This window comes from Pelophylax lessonae, assembly GCF_965119305.1.
Source record: "Pelophylax lessonae genome assembly, chromosome: 9".
Classification (NCBI taxonomy): domain Eukaryota; kingdom Metazoa; phylum Chordata; class Amphibia; order Anura; family Ranidae; genus Pelophylax; species Pelophylax lessonae.
In genome coordinates this window covers 257961255-257983976 of record NC_138776.1, presented here as the reverse complement: position 1 = coordinate 257983976, position 22722 = coordinate 257961255, and the positions used below count along the sequence as shown (strand labels likewise).

General features: G+C 46.4%; 1 protein-coding gene across 1 annotated transcript; it reads right to left on the bottom strand.

The window, feature by feature from the left end:
- Positions 1-3725: 3725 nt before the first annotated feature.
- Positions 3726-17620, bottom strand: LOC309564403 (uncharacterized protein; the record flags this gene model as incomplete). Its single annotated transcript, XM_082269031.1, has 6 exons — positions 17505-17620; positions 17138-17308; positions 16928-17051; positions 16125-16222; positions 15871-16012; positions 3726-5026 (listed from the first exon to the last, which is right to left on the bottom strand). Exons 1-6 carry the CDS (start codon positions 17598-17600, stop codon positions 3726-3728), a joined length of 1932 nt encoding a protein of 643 aa, XP_082125157.1. The 5' UTR covers positions 17601-17620.
- Between the last annotated feature and the right edge of the window lie 5102 nt (positions 17621-22722).

The following is a 22722-nucleotide window of genomic DNA, read 5'->3' as shown; positions in this document are numbered from 1 at the left end:
CAGCTTTTGTATATATAACATCGGAACACACTCATTTCCACAAGAGAAAGCCAACTTTGTTGCAAACCTTCCAATAAATGTGTTTGCTTTCACCTTTCTGGTCGGGACATCACAAAGCAGCATGATGGAGTTTGGAGGAAGGAATATGCAGCTCTCATCAGATCCCGTCTCTTCTAGAGTTTAGCACTTCAATGCAGAAAAGTTCTCAGAAAACACATAGTTCCCTAAGCACTGTCCAAACCTCAGGAGCTCAGTGATGCCCTGGTCTAGATCTGGGAGGAAATACCCCAGGACACCATCCATCATCTCATTAGGAGCATGGCCCGACGTTCTCAGGCATGCATACAAGCATGTTGGTGCCATACAAACGTCTTGAGTTGCTCCAATGGAATTTCAGCAAAATGGACTAGCCTGCTGCATCATTTTTTCACTTTGATTTTCGGGGTGTCTTTGAATTCAGCCCTCTGTAGGATGATAATTTTCATTTCCATCAAATGTTGTGACATCCTTTCATTCCTAACACATTATCCAGTCCATACCAGTATAGAGCCTAACACATTACCCAGTCCAAACAAGTATAGATATCCATGATATTTTTTCCCGTTGGGGTCTGATCTGTTTTCAAAGTGTTCCTTTTATTGTTTTCAGCAGTGTAGTTACATAGTAGGTAAGGTTGATCAAAGACAACAGTTAATCCAGTTTAACCTACGTAGATGTGTATGTGTTTGTGTAGATAATCATTTCCCATATCCCTGCATATTGTGTTCACTAAGATGCACGTCCAAAAGTCTTTTAAAACTATCAATACTTCCTACTGACACCACATATTGTGGAAGAGAGCTCAACATCCTTAACACCCTGACAGTGAAAAACCCCCTATGCTGCTTAAGGTTAAACCTCTCCTCCCACCATTCAATTTCACACTACATTCTCCAACAGCTCTCCTCCATCATCCACACTACATTCTCTGACAGCTCTCCCCCCACCATCCACACTACATTCTCCGACAGCTCTCCCCCCACCAGCCACACTACATTTTCTGACAGCTCTCCTCCACCATCCACACTACATTCTCCGACAGCTCTCCTCTACCATCCACACTACATTCTCCGACAGCTCTCCTCCACCATCCACACTACATTCTCCGACAGCTCTCTTCCACCATCCACACTACATTCTCCGACAGCTCTCCTCCACCATCCACACTACATTCTCCGACAGCTCTCCTCCACCATCCACACTTCATTCTCCGACAGTTCTCCTCCACCATCAACACTACATTCTCGAACAGATTCCCTCCACCATCAACATTACATTGTCTGACAGGTCTCCTCCCATCATCCATACTACATTCTCCGACAGCTCTCCTCCACCATCCACACTACATTCTCCGACAGCTCTCCTCCACCATCCACACTACATTCTCCGACAGTTCTCCTCCACCATCCACACTACATTCTCCGACAGCTCTCCCCCACCATCCACACTACATTCTCTGACAGCTCTCCTCCACCATCCACACTACATTCTCCGACAGCTCTCCATTTACTGTCTGTAGTAGCTCCTCTTTCAGGTTCCTTCCAATGTCCTCTTTACTGAAAAAAGTTTTTAGTTGTAAGAGCTCATTTTACCCCTTTCCCCCAGTCCCCTTTGCAATGAAAGAGCAATTCTCAAAACTAACCACCAATGTAAGGGAGCCATTTGTACTGATAGCCAGTGCAAGTGGTCCCTTTACTTACCAGTGTTGTAAGAGTTCTAGTCCCGATTGAATGCAGTGGGTTATTACATTTTTCTTTCTTGGATCCATTCTGAAATAAGTCTTTAGATCTGGCTTGATCTGTACATACGATTTTCATAAAAAAAAAAAAAACAATAAGCAGACAAGACTCCAGTTGTTATTTTTTTAATCACCTTTTATTGCCACAATTGCATGTTAGTTGTCCACATACTGGTATAGTTGTGTATGTATTATCATGATTGCCAATTTGTTGCCCTTATAGTAGCCAGTGTATTACCCGTACCTGCTGTCACAATCATCAGTGTATTGCCCATTTACAAAGTATTACCACAGTTTAGTACCATGATGCGATCTTTGCAAGTGTGGAACCAGCCCAGAACTGTTTCTTTTGAGGACAAGTACTGGGGATTATTACTATAATTTAATCTTCACAGGTCTATAATTATAGAACTGCGTGTAGCTGGCCAGCTAGAACCTGTCCTAGGTTGCTAATATGACCTACATGCATATACAGCTAGACCTGTTAATAACCTCAATACAGTGTATATGTTTATATGTGAGAGACAAAAGCAGAGTTATTTACTGTGATTTCATGTTTGGATGTCACATAACAGTTATATATTGTGTTCACAGAAGCAAAAGGAAATTTGCCTGTAAGATTCATTTATATGCCTGTAAGGTAAGCTCAGACACAGCAGAATTGAAACCAGAAAGCACAGAGTTAAAACTTTATTACCCATAAGGAGTTTGTGGACAATCACAGCCAATCTCACACTCAGCAACAGTCTTGGCCAATCACAGCCAGCCTTACACCCATTTTTTGTCTCTGAAGCCTCATGCTTCAGCCAGCCTTCTCATTTTCCACTACAGAAGAGAACTGAATAGACACACAGATCCACAGAGCAGTTTTATGGAAGCAAGTGGCCAAAAATAGGTAATTAACAGTTATACATGTTTCTATTGTTAGTAATGTGATTAGAGCTGTATACTGAACTAGTTATGTGTTCACTTGTAGTTCCACCAAACTCGAACACGAAATCAAACTCAAACAAACCCAAACAACTCAAAACCAAACCCAAGCAAACAAACTATAAATATATCCACCATTTGTTATACTGTATTCTGCACATGTTGTACATGGACTGTCTGCTGCAAAAGTGTCACTGTTATCTATGAAGAAAAGTTGAAGTCAATAAAGAAGATATCTTAAGCGTTTGGTGTGCTCTTTAAACCTACTGCTTTCCATAGAACGGTATTAGAGGAATTTATAGAGTAACAGACAGTCTGGTTAGACTGAAGTCAGAGAGATCCAATTCTTCTAATGCCACAGCGCATAAGGCACTTTGTAGTGCTGCGCCTGCCATACTGCGTCTCTAAAATCTCAATTATTATTGACAACCCCCAACTTAACTCTCTAACCAGAGAATCGGAGGAATGCGCAGCTAGAAAATTGCTCTGGCATACATATACCTATTGGGTTACTGGGTATGTATTCCTGATGCATCCAATATAAGGGGCTCCCCCTCTGCCTGATTGGTAGTTTTGCATTTCACGGAGAATGTAAAAAAAAATGAGGACATCCCGATGTGGGTGAGAAAAATTGGATTTTTCCTACAGCTTACCTGTAAAATCCTTTTCTCGGAGTACATCACGGGACACAGAGCAGCCATAATAATTACAATCTGGGTTATACACCACCTATAGGCGAATGGACACTGGAAACCAAAAAGACAGGAAGTCCCGCTCTATATAACCCCTCCCATACAGGAAGTATCTATATAACCCCTCCCATACAGGAAGTATCTATATAACCCCTCCCATACAGGAAGTACCTCAGCTTTGTAGCAAGCAATAAACATCCCAAACAAGAGGGGGGGCGGGGACCTCTGTGTCCCGTAATGTATTCCAAGTAAAGTATTTTACCTTTATTATTAGGTATTGCTACCTTGTTCGATTTCCTTTTTGTGTAAAAAACATTCCCGCACTTTCAACATGTTAAAGGGCGATCCCGCGTGTGAATTTTTTGGTGTTCACCCAGACTATCTTTCCTAGAGAAACATTTCCCGCACTCTGAACATGGAAAAGGATTTTCACCCTTGTGAATGCCCTGGTGTCTAAGAAGGACACTATGTTGGGTAAAACTTTTACCGCATTCTAAACAAGGAAAAGGACGCTCCCCCGTGTGAAGCTTTTCATGTGCTTGAAGGCCTCTATTCTCAAGAAAACATTTCCCACACACCGAACAGGAAAAGGGACGCTCGCCGGTGTGACTTCTCTGGTGTCTAACAAGATATTCTTTCTGAGTGAAACGTTTCCCGCACTCCGAACAGGTAAAAGGACGCTCACCGGTGTGAATTCTCTGATGTCTCATAAGGTGTCCTTTCTCAGTAAAACATTTTCCGCACTCTAAACAGGAAAACGGACGCTCGCCAGTGTGACTTCTCTGGTGTCTTTTGAGGTCTCCTTTTTTTGTGAAATATTTACCACACTCTAAACATGAAATAAGGCCATCCTGGGTGTGAATTCTCTGGTGTAATTGAAGGCTTCCTTTCCAAGAAAAACATTTCCCGCACTCTGAACAGGTAAAGGGACGCTCATCACTATGGCATTTCTGGTGTCTAATGAGATCGGCTTTCTCTATGAAACATTTCCCGCACTCTGAACAGGAAAAAGGACGTTCCCCAGTGTGAATTCTCTCGTGTCTAATAAGTCTTCCTTTCTCAGGAAAACATTTTCCACACACTGAACAGGAATACAAATGCTCACCCGTGTGACTTCTCTGGTGTACAATAAGATTTCCTTTCTTACTGAAACACTTCCCGCACTCTGAACAGGAAAACGGACGCTCGCCTGTGTGACTTCTCTGGTGTACAATAAGTTTTCCTTTCTTATTAAAACACTTTCCGCACTCTGCACATGAAAAGCGATGCTCAGCCGTATTACTTTTCTTGTGTCTAAGTGCTGAGCCCTCACACACCAAAGCTGACGATGAACTCTCTCCTGTCTGAACTCCGTAACTTACAGATTCCTTGGAATTAGATGGATCCATTGTTCTTTCCACATTGTGAGATCTCAGATGGACATCTGGAGTAACAGTATGTGATTGGTCAGAAGATTCCTCAGGATTGGAGGGATCTATTGATCTCCCCAATTGGTAAGGTGTGGAATTTAGGTTTTGAGTAATGGGATTCACTCCTGGAGAATATTGTGTGATGTCATTATTCTCTTCATAAACGTCTGTAGATAAATTACGATGTCTCTCTGTGGTATTCCAGACACAGATCCCATCTGTTGGAAAGCAATTTTTAAATAAATGTTATGAGTTTCTCAGAGATCGGGCATGGAAGTGGTTTCAATTATAACCACAAAATATGAATAAAAACCAGTTTAAAGTGGAGTTCCACCCTAATTTTATACTTACCTCCATCTTCTCGCTCCGGGTCACCTGAAAAACAAATGGATAATCGCATTTTTTTTTTTTTACTTACCTCGTAGCGAAGAAAATATACTTACCTTACTTCCTTCTTCCTCCCCTCGGCGGCCGCGGCCCGTCGTCACTTCCCGGCTTTGCAATGATTCCTGGGAGCTGAACGTCATCGCTCCCAGGAATCATTGCGCCTGCACCGGCCCCGACGTCAGTTCCGGGGTGCGCGCGTCATTCCCTTCTAAACAGCTTCTGGGCATGCCCAGAAGCTGTGGAGGGATGACGTGCGCGCACCGGAAGTGACGGCGGGGCCGGCGCAGTGCATCGTGGGACCGAAGAAGACGGAAGAGGACGCCGAAGAGGATCGCGCTGGCTTCAAGCTGCCCACACCTGAGATGGCAGCGCCGGACAAGACTTTTTCAAGGTAAGTATTTCTCCTAAAAGGTAAGTGCAACCCGGGACAGATCAGAGGCTATCCATTGTGGAATGCACTATCCCTGACTGTCCCGGGGGTATTTTAAAAAAAAAACGGAATTTTTGTAAAATCTTACCTGTAAAATTCCTTTCTCTGAGTCCTCCGACAGTCGCCGCCTCTTCATATTCGTCACAATGGGGTATTAGACTTTGCTCCGAAGGAGTAGCTAGGCAACAGAATATGTTAACATTAAAGCTTTTAACATATCCCACCCTCAAGGGGTGGTCCCCTCAGTCAATACCCTCCTACTTCCTGCAACCAAATCTCAGTTTCAGTGGAATAGCAGTAGAGTATACAACCAAACCCCAAAAGAGGGGCGGGGGCGGCGACTGTCGGAGGACTCAGAGAAAGGAATTTTACAGGTAAGATTTTACAAAAATTCAGTTTTCTCTTACGTCCTCCGACAGTCGCCGCCTCTTCATATTCGTCACAATGGGGACGTCCCAAAGCAGTGCAAACATGAGGGGTGGGAAACGCATCCGCGCCGTAAGGCAACGCAGTCTCCGCATCAAAGAAAGGAACCTTACCAAAGGAAGGAAACCAGCTGGGCAACAGGAAAAAAATTGCCCAACAGGAGCAACAACCCAGGAAAAAACAAAGAACCAGGGGATAAAAAACCTATCCCAACAGCCAGAGGTCCCAACAAGGGACCCTAGGGAACTGCCGCACTAAGAACCTTGCGGCCAAAGGAAGCATCCGCCGATGCCTGAACATCTACCTTGTAGAATTTTGTGAAAGTGTGCACGGTCGACCAGGTCGCCGCCTTACACACCTGGGCTACAGAAGCCCCATGACGACAGGCCCAAGACGTACTCAGAGATCTAGTAGAGTGCGCCTTCACAGGCACAGGGGGAACCTTCCCCTGCAAAGCATATGCCTGTTCAATGGTCTGCCTGATCCATTTGGCGATGGTAGAGGCCGACGCCGCCATGCCCTTCCGAGGACCCTCAGGAAGAACAAACAAGGAATCCGTCTTTCGAAAAGACTCAGTCAATTTAAGGTAAACCCTTATCGCCCGAACAACATCCAAAGAATGTAGTCTCACCTCTTTCGGGTGTTTAGGCTTCGCGCACAGCGAAGGCAAGACAATATCCTCATTGAGATGGAATTCCGAAACTCGCTTCGGAAGAAAAGAAGGATTAGGTCGCAAGACCACCTTATCCAAGTGAATAACCAGATACGGAGACTTGCAGGACAAAGCCGCCAGCTCCAACACTCTGCGAGCCGAAGCGATCGCAACCAAAAAGGCGACCTTCTTGGACAACATAGACAACGAGATCTCCCTGATCTGTTCAAAAGGAGCACGTTGTAACACAGATAGAACGAGATTCAAGTCCCAAGGGGGCAGAGGATCCCTCCTTGGAGGAACCAGATGCCGCACACCCTGAACAAAAGTGCCAACCAAGGAGTTGGAAGCCACGGGACGTTGAAAAAGAACGGCCAGCGCAGACACCTGACCCTTTATCGTAGCCAGCGCCAAACGCTGATCGACACCTGTTTGAAGGAAGGACAACACTCGGGAAACCGAGTACGTGCGGGGTGAAAACCCCTTGGACTCACACCAGGCAAAATAGGCCTTCCAAGTACGGTAGTAAACCTTCCCCGAGGAAGACTTCCTCGTGTTGATCAAGGTATGAACGACCTCAGGGGAGAGACTCCTCTCCTTCAGGACCTCGGTCTCAACAGCCAGGCCGTCAAAGCCAGCGACTGTAAAGCAGGATGGTATATCGGCCCTTGAGACAGGAGATTGTCTCGAAGAGGCAGACGCCACGGGGCGTCGACCGCCAGATTCACGAGGTCTGCGTACCAGGACCGGCGTGACCAATCCGGCGCCACAAGAATCACCGTGCTGCGTTCCGAGTGTAACCTGCGAAGGAACCTGGACAGCAACTGAATCGGTGGAAACGCGTACATCAGCTTGTACTGATGCCACGGGGCCACTAACGCGTCCGACGAGTCTGCCCGAGGGTCGCGCGCCCTTGCCACGAACCTTCTCACCTTGTTGTTGAGACGAGACGCGAACAGGTCCACATCTGGAAGACCCCACTTCGCGCACAACATCTGGAATACAGCCGGGTGGAGAGACCATTCCCCCTGATCTAGGGTCTGGCGACTCAGATAGTCCGCCTGCCAGTTCTCCACCCCCGGAATGTGAACCGCCGTTATCGCCGGGACATGAGTCTCGGCCCAGGACAGAATGTCGGCCACTTCCCGAGCCGCTCGGGCACTCCTGGTGCCCCCCTTGGTGGTTGATGTAGGCCACCGCCGTGGCATTGTCCGTCTGCACCCGAACCGGGCAGCCCCGCAGCCGGTCCGTCCAACGATGAAGACAGAGATTTATCGCACGCAATTCCAGAATGTTGATCGGAAGGGAGGACTCCTCCTCCGACCAAGTTCCCTGGGCGGACAGAACGCCCAGAACACCACCCCAGCCCGACAGGCTGGCATCCGTGGTGATTACCGTCCATGAGACAGGACGAAAAGACTTGCCCCCCGACACCATCGGGGACTGGAGCCACCACAGAAGGTCTCTTCTGGTGCGATGGCCCAACGAGATTCGAAGATCCAGAGATTGAGGTCGCCCGTCCCACCTGGACAGGATCTCCGCTTGGAGACCCCGCGTGTGAAACTGGGCGAAGGGAATCGCCTCGAAGGCCGAGACCATCAATCCCAGACATCTCATGCACGTCCGCAGAGACGAGTGCGGAACGTCCCTGAGGGACCTGACTTCCTCCTGAAGAGTGCTGAGTTTGTCTCCCGGCAGGAAGACCTTCGCCTGAACCGAGTCCAGGATCATTCCCAGGTAGGGAAGACGAACCGACGGACTCAGTGTCGACTTTGGAAAATTTATCGTCCAACCAAACTCCTGCAGAGTTTGCATCGTGACAGACAGGTCCTTCTCCAGACCCTGGCTGGTCGCAGACCGAACCAGAATGTCGTCCAGATACCCCAGGACAGAGATGCCCTGGGCTCTCAATAATGCCAGAACCGGTGCAAGCACCTTGGTGAAAACCCGCGGAGCCGAGGTGAGACCAAAAGGTAACGCCACGAACTGGTAGTGATCCTCCGCAATGGCGAATCGAAGGTACCTCTGGTGACCCTCGAAAATGGGGATGTGAAGATACGCATCCTTCAAATCGATGGAGGTCATGAATTCCCCTGGAACCAGGGCAGCCACCACCGACCGCAGGGATTCCATGCGGAACTTGCGAACCCGCACAGAGCGGTTTAGAGCCTTCAAGAATTGGACGAACCTTGCCCTCCTTCCTGGGCACGGTGAACAGATTGGAATAAAACCCCCGAAATCTGTCCCAATGAGGCACCGGAACCACCACTCCCTGAGCCCTCAGGTCTCGCACCGCCAGGTGCAGGTCCCGTAAACGCTCTGGAGACAGTTGAAGATTTGAGGGAAAAAATCTGCTCTCCGGCCGAGAGAGAAACTCGATCTTGTAACCAGATCGAACGATCTCCTGAACCCACCTGACCCGCACGCGGGCCAACCAGGGTTGAAGAAAACCGAGCAAGCGTCCCCCCACCCCAAAACTGGGTGAGGGCGCCCCTTCAGGCCGCACTGTTATGGGCAGCGGGTCCGGACTGACCGGTCTTCTGTTTACCAGACCAGGGCTTCTTTTGAGAGCCTTGTCCTTTGAACGGCTTGCCCTTGTAGTGCGACCGAAAGGCACGAAAGGACCCCTGAGGGGGCCGAAAATTAGCATGCTTCTTCCCAGAAGCCCCCTTAGCCTTGGGGAAATGGGGCAAGAGAGTGCTCTTACCTCCGGTGATCCCCTTAATCAACACATCCAAGGACTCCCCAAAAAGGCGAGACCCATCATAAGGCAGATTGGCCAAGGTCTTACGTGAAGATTGGTCCACCGACCAACACTTCAACCAAACCAGGCGGCGAGACAACACCGCCACGCTGTGCACACGTGCAGCCAACGGAACCAAGTCCAAGTCTGCATCACACAGATACATGACACCCTGGTGGATCTGATCCACCATATCCAGGGTCGCCGGCGAGGCCGAATCGGCCACTAGGACGCGCCTAAGCATCTGCGTCCAACTTGCGACAGCCTGGGCCGCCATGAGAGAGGCAAACAGAGCCTTAAGCAGAGAACCCGTAACAGAATAAGTATGACGGGCAAGAGACTCCAATCTTCTATCCGTGGCATCACGGAACACCGGGGAATCCTCTGCAGGAATCGCAGTGGATTTGTTCAAAACCGCAATTGCGTGATCCACCGGGGGCGGTACACACCACCGTTCATCAGTGTAAGGCGAGAAAGGATAACGCAGCTTGAACCTACTTGGCACAGCAAAAGGTTTGCGCAAATTGCGCCATTGTTCCTTAACAGCGCGCTGAAAATCATCATTGCAGGGAAAAACCTGCGGCGTCCTGCGTTTTCTCTGCGTCCCATAAGCCGCCAAGGCAGCGGGGGGACACACTTCTTGTTTTATGGAAGCAATCAACTCATCCATGATTGCAAGCTCTTCAGGCGAGCCAGGGGGAGAATTATCCACCCCTTCAACTTCAGCCTCCACCTCGGACCCCACTAGATCCAGGGAGGAGCGGGACCCCGATAAGGAGACCCCCGCCATAACAGCCCCATCACCTTCACCCTCAGAATCAGAGGAAATAGAAACTCTGGGTCTTTTAGTAGATTGAGCAGCCACCAGCATCTGCACCTGAGCAGCAAGGCCAGCCACAATAGTGGTCAAATCCCCCCCTGGGGGGGGAAGCAGCGGTCCCCTGGCTTTCCACCAAGGTGGCAGGAAATTTGCCCTCCTGAGAATCCATTGCCCCAATATGATATGCCGGAGAATAAAGGGTTAACTGCCCCTTTAACAAGCGCGGCGAGCGCAGCCCACCGCACCACACACAAGCACAATGAGACCCCCACAGGGACAATAAACTGACACAGGCAATGGATATAGCAAGAACAGAAGGATAGAACCTGAGGAGAACCTCGCCGCTGCTGCTGCCTCGATCGGTGTACCCAGGAGAAGAGGAAGTGATGAGACCAGGGCGCTCTATTAAAGCCTATGGGAGGCTACAAGAAAATGGCCGCCATGCATGTAGAACATGCGGCCGGAGCGAGTGTAGGCAAAATGGCGCCGTTTGGCGCCGAAACCGCCGCTCCTCAGTACAGTAATGCACATAACACCATCCACATAAAAAGCATGGCAGATCGCCGCAGCGATCGCTGTATAGTACCCAAACATGCCACAAAATATGCCCCACAGCTCACAGCTTCTCACACTGACAAGGCTGACACAGACAGTGTCACACAGCTCTCCCCCCCCTTGCAGCCCGCAGCATGCAGCAGAATGATAGGGAGACAAACAGTGAGAACTAAGGCAGGTTACACAGTCCCAGACTGACATCCCCCAGACAGACAGGTCCCCACATAGATACACTTACCTCACAATGGCGTGGGGGACCCGCACAGGCGAATAAGCCACTGCACATGAGGCAGGGAGAGTCGCATACAAGACGCACAAAATGGGGGTTAAGAAACCGCACAGCGTCCAGTGAGGTAGCCACCTCACCAATCATCCCTGCACCGAACAGGGATGGGTCGTTCACTTTGCCAGGAGCGTTACCTGGCTGAACGCTCGATGGCAGGCTGGGAAGCCACTGACCCACGACCTACGACCAGGGGGATCAGCCCGAGACCCAGCCCGCATAATCCTCTTCGTCAGAAGAACTAACTAATGCTGACAAAAAGAACAGCTAGGTAAAGATAGAGAAAAAACTCAAACAAAAATCAAAAAAGAAGAAAGAGGCTGGGGCACAAAGCCCCAGCACAGAGAGAACCAGCTACTCCTGACAAGCTAGACATTGAAACTGAGATATGGTTGCAGGAAGTAGGAGGGTATTGACTGAGGGGACCACCCCTTGAGGGTGGGATATGTTAAAAGCTTTAATGTTAACATATTCTGTTGCCTAGCTACTCCTTCGGAGCAAAGTCTAATACCCCATTGTGACGAATATGAAGAGGCAGCGACTGTCGGAGGACGTAAGAGAAAATAAAAATTCCAGAATACAATTTATTGAAATTGCACAGGGTAACAGTATTTTATATTAATTACAATGTAACACTGAAAATGAGAGATGAACCTTCTTCTACTTCATTTCTTGGAAAAAATGATATTGAGGAATGGAGATGGACCTTTCATATGGTTTACAGTATCTCCTCCTCATTGGTTGGGAACATGACGTTATATTAAGAAATGGAGATGACCTTCCATATGGTGTACAGTATCTCCTCCTCATTTGTTCGCAACATGACCTTATATAGAGGAATGAAGATGGACCTTTCATATGGTGTACAGTATCTCCTCCTCATTTGTTGGGAACATGACGTTATATTGAGGAATGGAGATGAACCTTTCATATGGTGTACAGTATCTCCTCCTCATTTGTTGGGAACATGACGTTATATTGAGGAATGGAGGTGGACCTTTCATATGGTGTACAGTATCTCCTCCTCATTTGTTGGGAACATGACGTTATATTAAGGAATGGAGACAGACAGACAGTCTCAACTGATTTTCCTCTGGAAGTAGGAAGGAATTTGTTTTCTTTCTTCATCTGGATCTCTGGTTATTTTAGTGGGGTTTACTTGATAGACATTTATCTTTTGGTAATCCATAATAATAATTGAATAAGCATACTATATACTTAAAGTTTTGAAATCAACTGTTTCTGCATTTAAAGTTTATTACTTACTTGTGTCCATATGTAGAGAAGATTCCTCTTCTTTACTTTTCATAATCATCTCCCCCTCCTCCATAGACTGCCGATCTCCACTCACCAACGTTTCTTCTTCTTCCTCTTTAACCTCAGCTTTGATGTCTATCAGTTCTTCATCCTAAAGCCCAAAGATAATACAATATATTTACAAGAAGGAAAAAGAGAATATAGAAGAATATCATCTGCAGCTTAGAATACATTTTTAGGTCTTCATGCTCAGTCCAATCTACCTGATGATGGTGAGGGATGGTGTGATCTTCCTGTGTAGAATCCCGGGAATACAGAGGACGGGGACATCTCTCTGGTGGGTTCCCATTACTGGATCCATCTGTAGGAAACACACACACTGACTGAATACATTGTTTCTATGTGTTTATCAGATGATGGGGGATCTAGGTGGATCCTCCGTACTGCTCTCTCCTTTACAATAAAGTCTACCCGGTAATGTGAGGGGCGGCTGATTCTCCATCATGACACCCTTTAGGTGTCATATTACCCAATGTCAAGATCTACAGTACATATCTTCAGTCATTAATCTATATACTTGAACAGTTTCTGCATTTAGTGTTCATTACTCACCTGTGCTGATATCCAGAGAAGGTTCTTCCTGTTTAGTTGTCACCAACATCCAAGCTTCCTCTGTACCACCACCACTCCACCATCCGTAACATCATAAACCAACATTGGTCCATCCTAACCGATGACCCAAAAATTCAAAGGTTTATTCCCCCCGCGCCTGCTATTACTTTTAAGCGTGCCAACTCATTAAAAGACAAGCTCACATGCAGTGAATACCGGGACACCTGAAAAAAACATTGCCCCACAATAGGCACTTTCCCATGTGGACACTGTTCCCACTGTCCTTACATCAAAAAATTCAAAACCTTCAAACTTCCCAATGGCGAAATGTTTGTACCTAAACATTTCACAAACTGTCAGACAAAGGGGGTTGTCTATATTTTCCAATGTGAGTGCAACGCATTCTACATTGGTAAGACTAGGCAAGAGTTTTGGAGAAGATTTTCTAAACATGTGTATAGTATGGAGATTGGGAATATGTATCTACCTTTGGGCAGACATGTGGTAGAGTTGTGGTAGAAGTACACAATAGAATAATGCCCAAAGTCACCTTCGCTGCCTTGGAACGAGTTCATGTTACTGACCGTGGAGGTGACTGGAATAGACTTTTATTACAACTTGAACAGAAATGGATCTACAGACTAAGGGCGACTGTGGCCCCGGGCCTGAATGAATCCATTTCATTTGTTCCATTTCTCAAGGGCTTCACTTCTGGTAAGACACAATAAATAATATAGCTTCCATAATGTCTGCTACCCCAGACCCTGCTAATGCCCTCCTTCCTCATATTCCACATATTACCATCCTCAGTGTCCTCTATTCTTTGGCTATCCTGTAATGCTTTATGCCGATGTCCAATAGTCTTCGTATATGTGTTCAAAATTACACTGGGTCTTTCTATCTAGCTAATGATTTTTCAAAGAAATTTTTCTTGTTCTTTTCCCTGTATTCCTCCTATTGCACAGGGCTCCATTTCTTTAGGGCTCTATTGTAAAGGTTGTGTGCCTTTATTTATATTAACTAGCAATACTTTATATTGTATGTGGTGTCCTCGTCTATGACATTGTCATCCATGGCTCTGTATATATGTCACTATTATATGCATACATTTTTATGTATCTATGCTGATGTTTTGTATTTGTTTTCTTATTTTAAGTTTACTGGGATACCGAAAAAATCCTCTCAAACATCTATGATGTTCAATGACTATGAATTGAAGGTATGGATTCAACACTCAGACTTTCTGGTAAGGTAGAGGTTTTTTCTCTCCCCTGGGTCTCCTCACGCTGCCCAGCGTGGCTGTTCTGGGCTTCTGCATGCCTCCCAGCATGGGGAGAGATTCGGTCTCTATGATCGTCTCTCTGTCTCCTGTTCTGGCAGGCTTTGGCCACCAGAGGGAGCATCCCCATGCTGGCGCCGTTCCGGATCACAGCCGCCCCTCCTTCTCCGATGCGCATGCGCGGGTCTCCATCCCGCTCGTGCGCATTGGACGGGCGGGTTTCCGTGGTGATGGCGGACGCCGGCGGGAGGCTAGCACCTCCCCTTCCGGAACGCCGAGGGACTCACTCGGTTCGCCATTGCGGACCATGCTGGCTCACTGATCGAGGGCACCTGTGACGCTGCATGCCACAGGTACTTAAGCCATTCGGGCTTCCATAGGCACTAGGATTCTTCCTCTCCACGTCCTTACATGGCGGCGGAACGCTATCTGCGGCTAACATAGGGTAAGTTAGGTTGCTCGGAGCTTCACTGGATAGTCGGTGTCCGCTTTCCTTCATCACTACACTATTCATCCACGTGTCCATTGTTCTCTCCCCTTTTTTTTCTATTTTGGTATGCGTTTCTATGTGGTTCTGGCACTGGTGAGTCCTTCTATTTTTCAGTCTTTTCCCCATAGATGGTCTTCACTCTAGGTCACTCCATTCCAGCCCTCCCCCATCACCTCTAGTCTTTTCTTCGAGTCCATTTGGCTTAGGCTTTGTGAGTTCCTTTTTTTTTTCTCCCTGGTCCCCTGTCTGCACACCTTTTCCCGGTTCCTCCATATCCAGTTCACTGCTTGTCACCGCCCTTGCAGGTGGATAAGTCCCAGCCTACAGCAGGGACTTTGCCACAATAGAGTTTCTTTCAACCTCTGCAATTTAAACCCGTTATCAATATGATCAATCATATATTCTCCAGGTGCCTTTGTCCTCTGTGGTGCTCATTTTTTGGTGAGTCCTTGTAGGCCTGTTTGCCCACTCCACCCCGCATGGAGCAGGAGACTATGCCATTAAGTCTGTGGATCCATTATCCTTCAATCAGCTCCCTGGCTCTCAGCCGCTTATTGCATTAAATGGTAAAGCTATACATCAAGGTGCTTTAACAGACATATTTTCTGTTTGATACCAGTATTATGCTAATGTTGATATGCTTTCTCTAGATTCTACCAACCCCCTGAAGAAGACCACTTGTAGGTCGAAACGCGTTGGGGTCTGCTTGCCCCTAAACCCCCTCTCATCAGGGTTTGGGGTATTTCTAATGTCATGTGTAACAATTTTGCATTTGACCTTGTATCTTTGTGAATCTTTTTGCATTTAGCACATCATGTCTATGTACCAATACCAGGAGCTCATAAAATACTCCCCATATAGGGGTTGGTTTTTAACTTGTCAATTATTTTTTTGTTACATTTATGTTACATCACGTGTCACTTTTTTAAGTTTTGTTCATTAAAGATGATTTTTTACTATTTTTGACTACTTTTTGACAATTTCTTTGTCTCTCTAATTCCAATATCCATGCTGCCTAAAAACCCGTTGGGGGTCAATGCTTCGGCATTCCTTCTTGTTTAGAATTATTGGGTGAGCAGCCTCTCCTTAGCCAGTGTACTCTTCATAGCTTTAAAGTTTATTACTTACTTGTGTCCATATGTAGAGAAGATTCCTCTTCTTTACTTTTCATAATCATCTCCCCCTCCTCCATAGACTGCTGATCTCCACTCACCAACGTTTCTTCTTCTTCCTCTTTAACCTCAGCTTTGATGTCTATCAGTTCTTCATCCTAAAGCCCAAAGATAATACAATATATTTACAAGAAGGAAAAAGAAAATATATAAGAATATCATCTGCAGCTTAGAATACATTTTTAGGTCTTCATGCTCAGTCCAATCTACCTGATGATGGTGAGGGATGGTGTGATCTTCCTGTGTGGAATCCCGGGAATACAGAGGACAGGGACATCTCTCTGGTGGGTTCCCATTACTGGATCCATCTGTAGGAAACACACACACTGACTGAATACATTGTTTCTATGTGTTTATCAGATGATGGGGGATCTAGGTGGATCCTCCGTACTGCTCTCTCCTTTTCAATAAAGTCTCCTCTTACGCGGTAATGTGAGGGGCGGCTGATTCTCCATCATGACACCCTTTAGGTGTCATATTACCCAATGTCAAGATCTACAGTACATATCTTCAGTCATTAATCTATATACTTGAACAGTTTCTGCATTTAGTGTTCATTACTCACCTGTGCTGATATCCAGAGAAGGTTCTTCCTGTTTAGTTGTCACCAACATCCAAGCTTCCTCCGTAGACTCCTTAGAACCCGTGTCCTCTTCTTCCTCTTTAACCTCAACTTTCACATACATCTGTTCATAATGCTAAACAAAGAAAATAAAAATAGAAAAAAATGTGCAGACCAATAGGCTAAGAGAGTATATTCTTATACAGTCTAAAGTCCATTTGTGTTCTGCTCTGCTACCTGATGATGGTGAGGGATGGTGTGATCTTCCTGTGTGGAATCCCAGGAATACAGAGGACGGGGACATCTCTCTGGTGGGTTCCCATTACTGGATTCATCTGTAGGAAACACACACACTGACTGAATACATTGTTTCTTTGTGTTTATCAGATGATGCGGGATCTAGGTGGATCCTCCTTACTGCTCTCTCCTTTACAATAAAGTCTCCTCTTACCCGGTGATGTGAGCAGCGGCTGATCCTCCATCATGACGTCCTTGTAGAGATCCTTGTGTCCTTCTAAATACTCCCACTCCTCCATGGAGAAATAGACAGTGACATCCTGACACCTTATAGGAACCTGACACACACAATGATACAGTCACCATCCAGACACATCCCTTGTCTGTTACTGGATAATGTCCCAGAATTCCCGGCACCGCTCACCTCTCCTGTCAGCAGATCAATGATCTTGTTGGTGACTTCTAGAACCTTCTTGGCACTGGTTACCTCTATTGTCAGGCAGTGAGGTGGAGGCACTGTGATGGATGATGTCCTGTGAAGACGGCTGCTGGATGATAATGGATCACTAGATGTTTTTTTCACTACTTTATAATCCTGTGTAAAGAGAGAATGTAACAATTGTCATTAAAAATTTCCCAGAATCCTCCTCACCTCTCAGGTCAGGCCTGTGTTTTACTAATAGCGATAAGAGTGATGTCATATGACCTCCCAGAATCCTCCTCGCCTTTTTGACCAGGTTTGTGTTTTAATAATAGAGATAAGTGTGATGTCATGTGACCTACCTGCTCACCTCTCCGGTCAGCAGGTAGATGATCTCCAGGGTGAGATTTAGTATCCTCTCAGGTACACGAGTTTGGTCTTTGTTCATCCTTATTGATGTGGTCATCTCATCTATACAGGAGTCTCCTCTCTGTAGACGGATGAATAATGTCTGCACAAAGTTCCTCCATAATTCTGAAACCTCAAACTGGTTCCTTTGCGATATTAAAGAACACTTAATTTCACTTATTGTAAACCAGAGATCCCTTTAGTGTTCAACTCTAACCAAAACCTTTTATTTAAAGTTTAAATTGCCAAGAAACTGATTGTCTCAGCTCCTTGACCTAGTCAGCAGGTCCATTGTTAAACCATGCTGTGAGCCACCAATTCCCAACGTTGCTTTAAAACGGCACTGGGCCAAATAGCTACTAACAGGGTTGCCAACTGCCAGTAAATTCTGTGATTTAAAATGGCGGTGGAAACTCACGTTTAAGTACTGTCACTAGGTGACAAATCTCTGGTGACTGGTCCTCTTTAATGAGACAACATGGGTCTAATAGCTGAAGACACCATACATTTGCAGACCATAAACGGTCAAGGACGTAAGAGCTAAAGACCCAGCAAGCTGGAAGCAGTTCTGTTCCTAACAAAGTCTTACATCCACGGCAATAAAAGGGTACTAAAAGTTCTTTGCCCAGTGCTCCCATAATATTCTTTGAGGCTACAGATGGAGTCGCTTCCATGAAATAATGAAAATCTCAAACTTTATCCCTCTATGTACTGCCGGGATGTTCACTCCTTCAGCTGCCTTGATTAGAACTTCTACTGAAGTTCAGTCTTCTTCCCATCCAGAAAAGACATGGTGTCCATCATTTTACGAGGACGGACATGACGGGGGGGATTACTGGGTGTAAATAGAAAATAATATCTTATTACCTCCTCTATTGTTGTTTGTAGTCTCCTCTTTACTTCATCCCGACTCACCTCTGTCTGCAAACTTCCTATTTATATCCCTCCCTCAATTCCTGTCTGTACCTACATCACTTCCTGTCTGCCCTGACATCACTTCCTGTCAATGTATTCCATTGTCTCTTAAGGAGGTTATCACCTTGTGGAGAATGTAGAAACTGTCATCATGTTTTAACATTTTCTCCGCTGCCTGGTTCTTCAGTTCCGTAACACTTGTTAACACACAACCAGATTGGCAAACATGTAAAACATAAACAATTTAAAAATTATTATAAAAGAAGGAGGGGGTACAGCTTGTCCTGAAAAATTGTATGTTAGTGCAAAGAAAAAAGTATCATAGACAGTACTAATTGTTTCTGATAAAAAAGAGAAGCGTGATAGTAAATTAACCACATCTATGCCGGACAAATTCTGGCACTCCGCTCCTACATGTAAAAATCATAATTTTTTTGCTAGAAAATTTCTCAGAACCCCCAAACATTTTATATATATATATACACAGTATCTCAAAAAAGTGAGTACACCCCTCACATTTTTGTAAATACTTTATTATATCTTGTGACAACACTGAAGAAATGACACTTTGCTACAATGTAAAGTAGTGAGTGTACAGCTTGTATAACAGTGTAAATTTGCTGTCCCCTCAAAATAACTCAACACACAGCCATTAATGTCTAAACTGCTGGCAACAAAAGTGAGTACACCCCTAAGTGGAAATGTCCAAATTGGGCCCAAAGTGTCAATATTTTGTGTGGCCACCATTATTTTCCAGCACTGCCTTAACCCTCTTGGGTATGGAGTTCACCAGAGCTTCACAGGTTGCCACTGGAGTCCTCTTCCACTCCTCCATGATGACATCACAGAGCTGGTGGATGTTGCGCCCCACTACCTTCTGTTTCAGGATGCCCCATAGATACTCAATAGGGTTTAGGTCTGGAGACATGCTTGGCCAGTCCATCGCCTTTACCCTCAACTTCTTTAGCAAGGCAGTGGTCATCTTGGAGCTGTGTTTGGGGCCGTTATCATGTTGGAATACTGCCCTGCGGCCCAGTCTCCAAAGGGAGGGGATCATGCTCTGCTTCAGTATGTCACAGTACATGTTGGCATTCATGGTTCCCTCAATGAACTGTAGATCCCCAGTTCCGGCAGCACTCATGAAGCCCCAGACCATGACACTCCCACCACCATGCTTGACTGTAGGGAAGACACACTTGTCTTTGTATTCCTCACCTGGTTGCCGCCACACATGCTTGACACCATCTGAATCAAATTAGTTTACCTTGGTCTCATCAGACCACAGGACATCGTTCCAGTAATCCATGTCCTTAGTCTGTTTGTCTTCAGCAAACTGTTTTAAGGCTTTCTTGTGCACCATCTTTAGAAGAGGCTTCCTTCTGGGAAGACATCCATGCAGACCAATTTGATGCAGTGTGCGGTATATGGTCTGAGCACTGACAGGCTGACCCCCCACCCCTTCAATCTCTGTAGCAATGCTGGCAGCACTCATATGTCTATTTCCCAAAGACAACATCTGGATATGATGCTGATCACGTGCACTCAACTTCTTTGGTCGAACATGGCGAGGCCTGTTCCGAGTGGAACCTTTTTTTTTTTATCAAATTCTTTATTTATTTAATAAGGCACATAAACAACACGCAACTGGGCCGTTGGTACAGTCCAAATAACATTGGTATAAAGAAAGCAGCAAGATTACAACAAGGAGCATCATGATATACAACTCAAATTCAGGAGAATAGGATAATCGCCATAGATGGTCTGTCAAGGTCAGACAAAGCTGAGAACAGCAAACAAAGATCATAGACCACTCATGTGTTGTAATACAAGGAAACTTAATCAAGAGCATGTAAATGAAAGGTTAAAACAATAGGGGGGGGGGAGAAGGGAAGACCGAGGAAGGGGGAGGTGGGGTGGTGGAAGACGAGAGAGGGGAGAAGAATAAGAGAATACAAGAAAAAGAGAGGAGATGAAAGAAGGAGGAGACCAGTGAGGAGTATCAAGCATCGGGCTCAGCTACTTTAAGCTTCGCCCTATAGAGCCTGCCCTTCATCTGAAAATGCAAACAAGTTCTAGCAGTCCCACATCTTAGAGTATTGTTCCCTCCTGCCCTGCGAAGATAACACCAAGTCCTCAAATGTATTGATCGCCTTCACCTTGTTCAACCATAGAGAGAGCGAGGGTGGTGCCAAGTCCTTCCAATGAAGGCCTATACAGGGCTTGGCAGCATTAAGGAGATGGCGGAGAACCGATTTTTTAAACTGTTTGAGTGGGATTCGTGAACAGTGTAGGAGAAAGAAGGCCGGGTCATTAGGAATAGGATATTCAGCCATCTTCTGAGAGATTTTTGCTAGAGCACATCCTAAATTGTTGTATAGACACCCCCCCCCCCCCACACACACACACACACACCTCTAAAATGCATACCAGACCCTTTTTAAAGTCTACATATTTAATGGGGTAACCCATGTACAAAAAAAAAAAAAAATGGAGGTCTTCCTCAAAATCCGTACCAGACCCCCTAATCTGAGCACACAGCCTGCTTGACGACAAGCACGTGCTCCTCCCCAAAACCAAACCAGGCCACATGCCCTCAACATGAAGAAGTGCCTTGTCAGGGGGGGAAGGCCTGGCAAAGCAAGGGCCTCTTCCCCACAACCCTGGCCAAGTGGTCTTGGGGGTTTGCGGGGAAATGCTTATTGGAATCTGGAAGCCTCCCTTATGTGAATGAATACATAGTAAAAAAAGTAGAAATAAAGATACATAAATGTTTGACGGGCACTTTATTAAAAAATAAAATTCCCCAAAAAGTCCAAGGTATTAAATCTAACATCAATCACAATGGCACCTGACTACCTGCAAGAAAAAACACCAAACAACCAGGTGCACACAACCGATACAGCCACCCCTCGCTGCTGAATGACAGCTTCCCGAGCTGTCATCAGCTATATATTGGTGATAACATTGATCAAATGTGGCTGTGGCCTTACTAGGTCAATGTCATGTCACTGACATTCCTGTGCCTTCACATGCATGGCTGGCGATTCCTACCCATGTAGGTCAGTGTGCTGATGACATTGTTGATTGCTAGGGAGACTGTGGGTGGCAGAATTTGGCCTTCCTCGGCAAATGATAGCACCCGGAAGCTGTCATATAAAAAAGATAGAAATACTCCTTCTACTATATTCTCTGACAACTCTCCCCCCCGCCATCCACATTACCTTCTCTGACAGCTCTCCTCCAACCATCCACACTACATTCTCCGACAGCTCTCCTCCCACCATCCACACTACATTCTCTGACAACTCTCCCCCCCCGCCATTCACACTACATTCTCCGACAGCTCTCCCCCCACTATCCACACTACATTCTCCGACAGCTCTCCTCCCACCATCCACACTACATTCTCCGACAGCTCTCCTCCCACCATCCACACTACATTCTCCGACAGCTCTCCTCCACCATTCACACTACATTCTCCAACAGCTTTCCTCCACCATCCACACTACATTTTCCGATAGCTTTCCTCCACCATCCACACTACATTCTCCGACAGCTTTCCTCCACCATCCACACTACATTCTCCGACAGCTCTACTCCCGCCATCCAGACTACATTCTCCGACAGCTCTCCTCCACCATCCACACTACATTCTCCGACAGCTCTCCCCCTACCACCCACACCACATTCTCCGAAAGCTCTTCTCCACCATCCACACTACATTCTCCGAAAGCTCTTCTCCACCATCCAGACTACATTCTCTAACAGCTCTCCCACACCAACCACACTACATTCTCCAACAGCTCTCCCCACAATCCACACTACATTCTCCGACAGTTCTCCTCCACCATCTACACTACATTCTCTGACAGCTCTCCTCCTCCATCCACACTACATTCTCCGACAGCTCTCCTCCCACCATCCACACTACATTCTCTGACAGCTCTCCCCCCACCATCTACACTACATTCTCCGACAGCTCTCCCCCCACCATCCACACTACATTCTCTGACAGCTCTCCTCCACCATCCGCACTACATTCTCCGACAGCTCTCCCCCCACCATCCACATTACATTCTCCGACAGCTCTCCCCCCACCATCCACACTATATTCTCTGACAGCTCTCCTCCACCATCCACACTACATTCTCCGACAGCTCTCCCCCCACCATCCACACTACATTCTCTGACAGCTCTCCTCCACCATCCGCACTACATTCTCCGACAGCTCTCCCCCCACCATCCACATTACATTCTCCGACAGC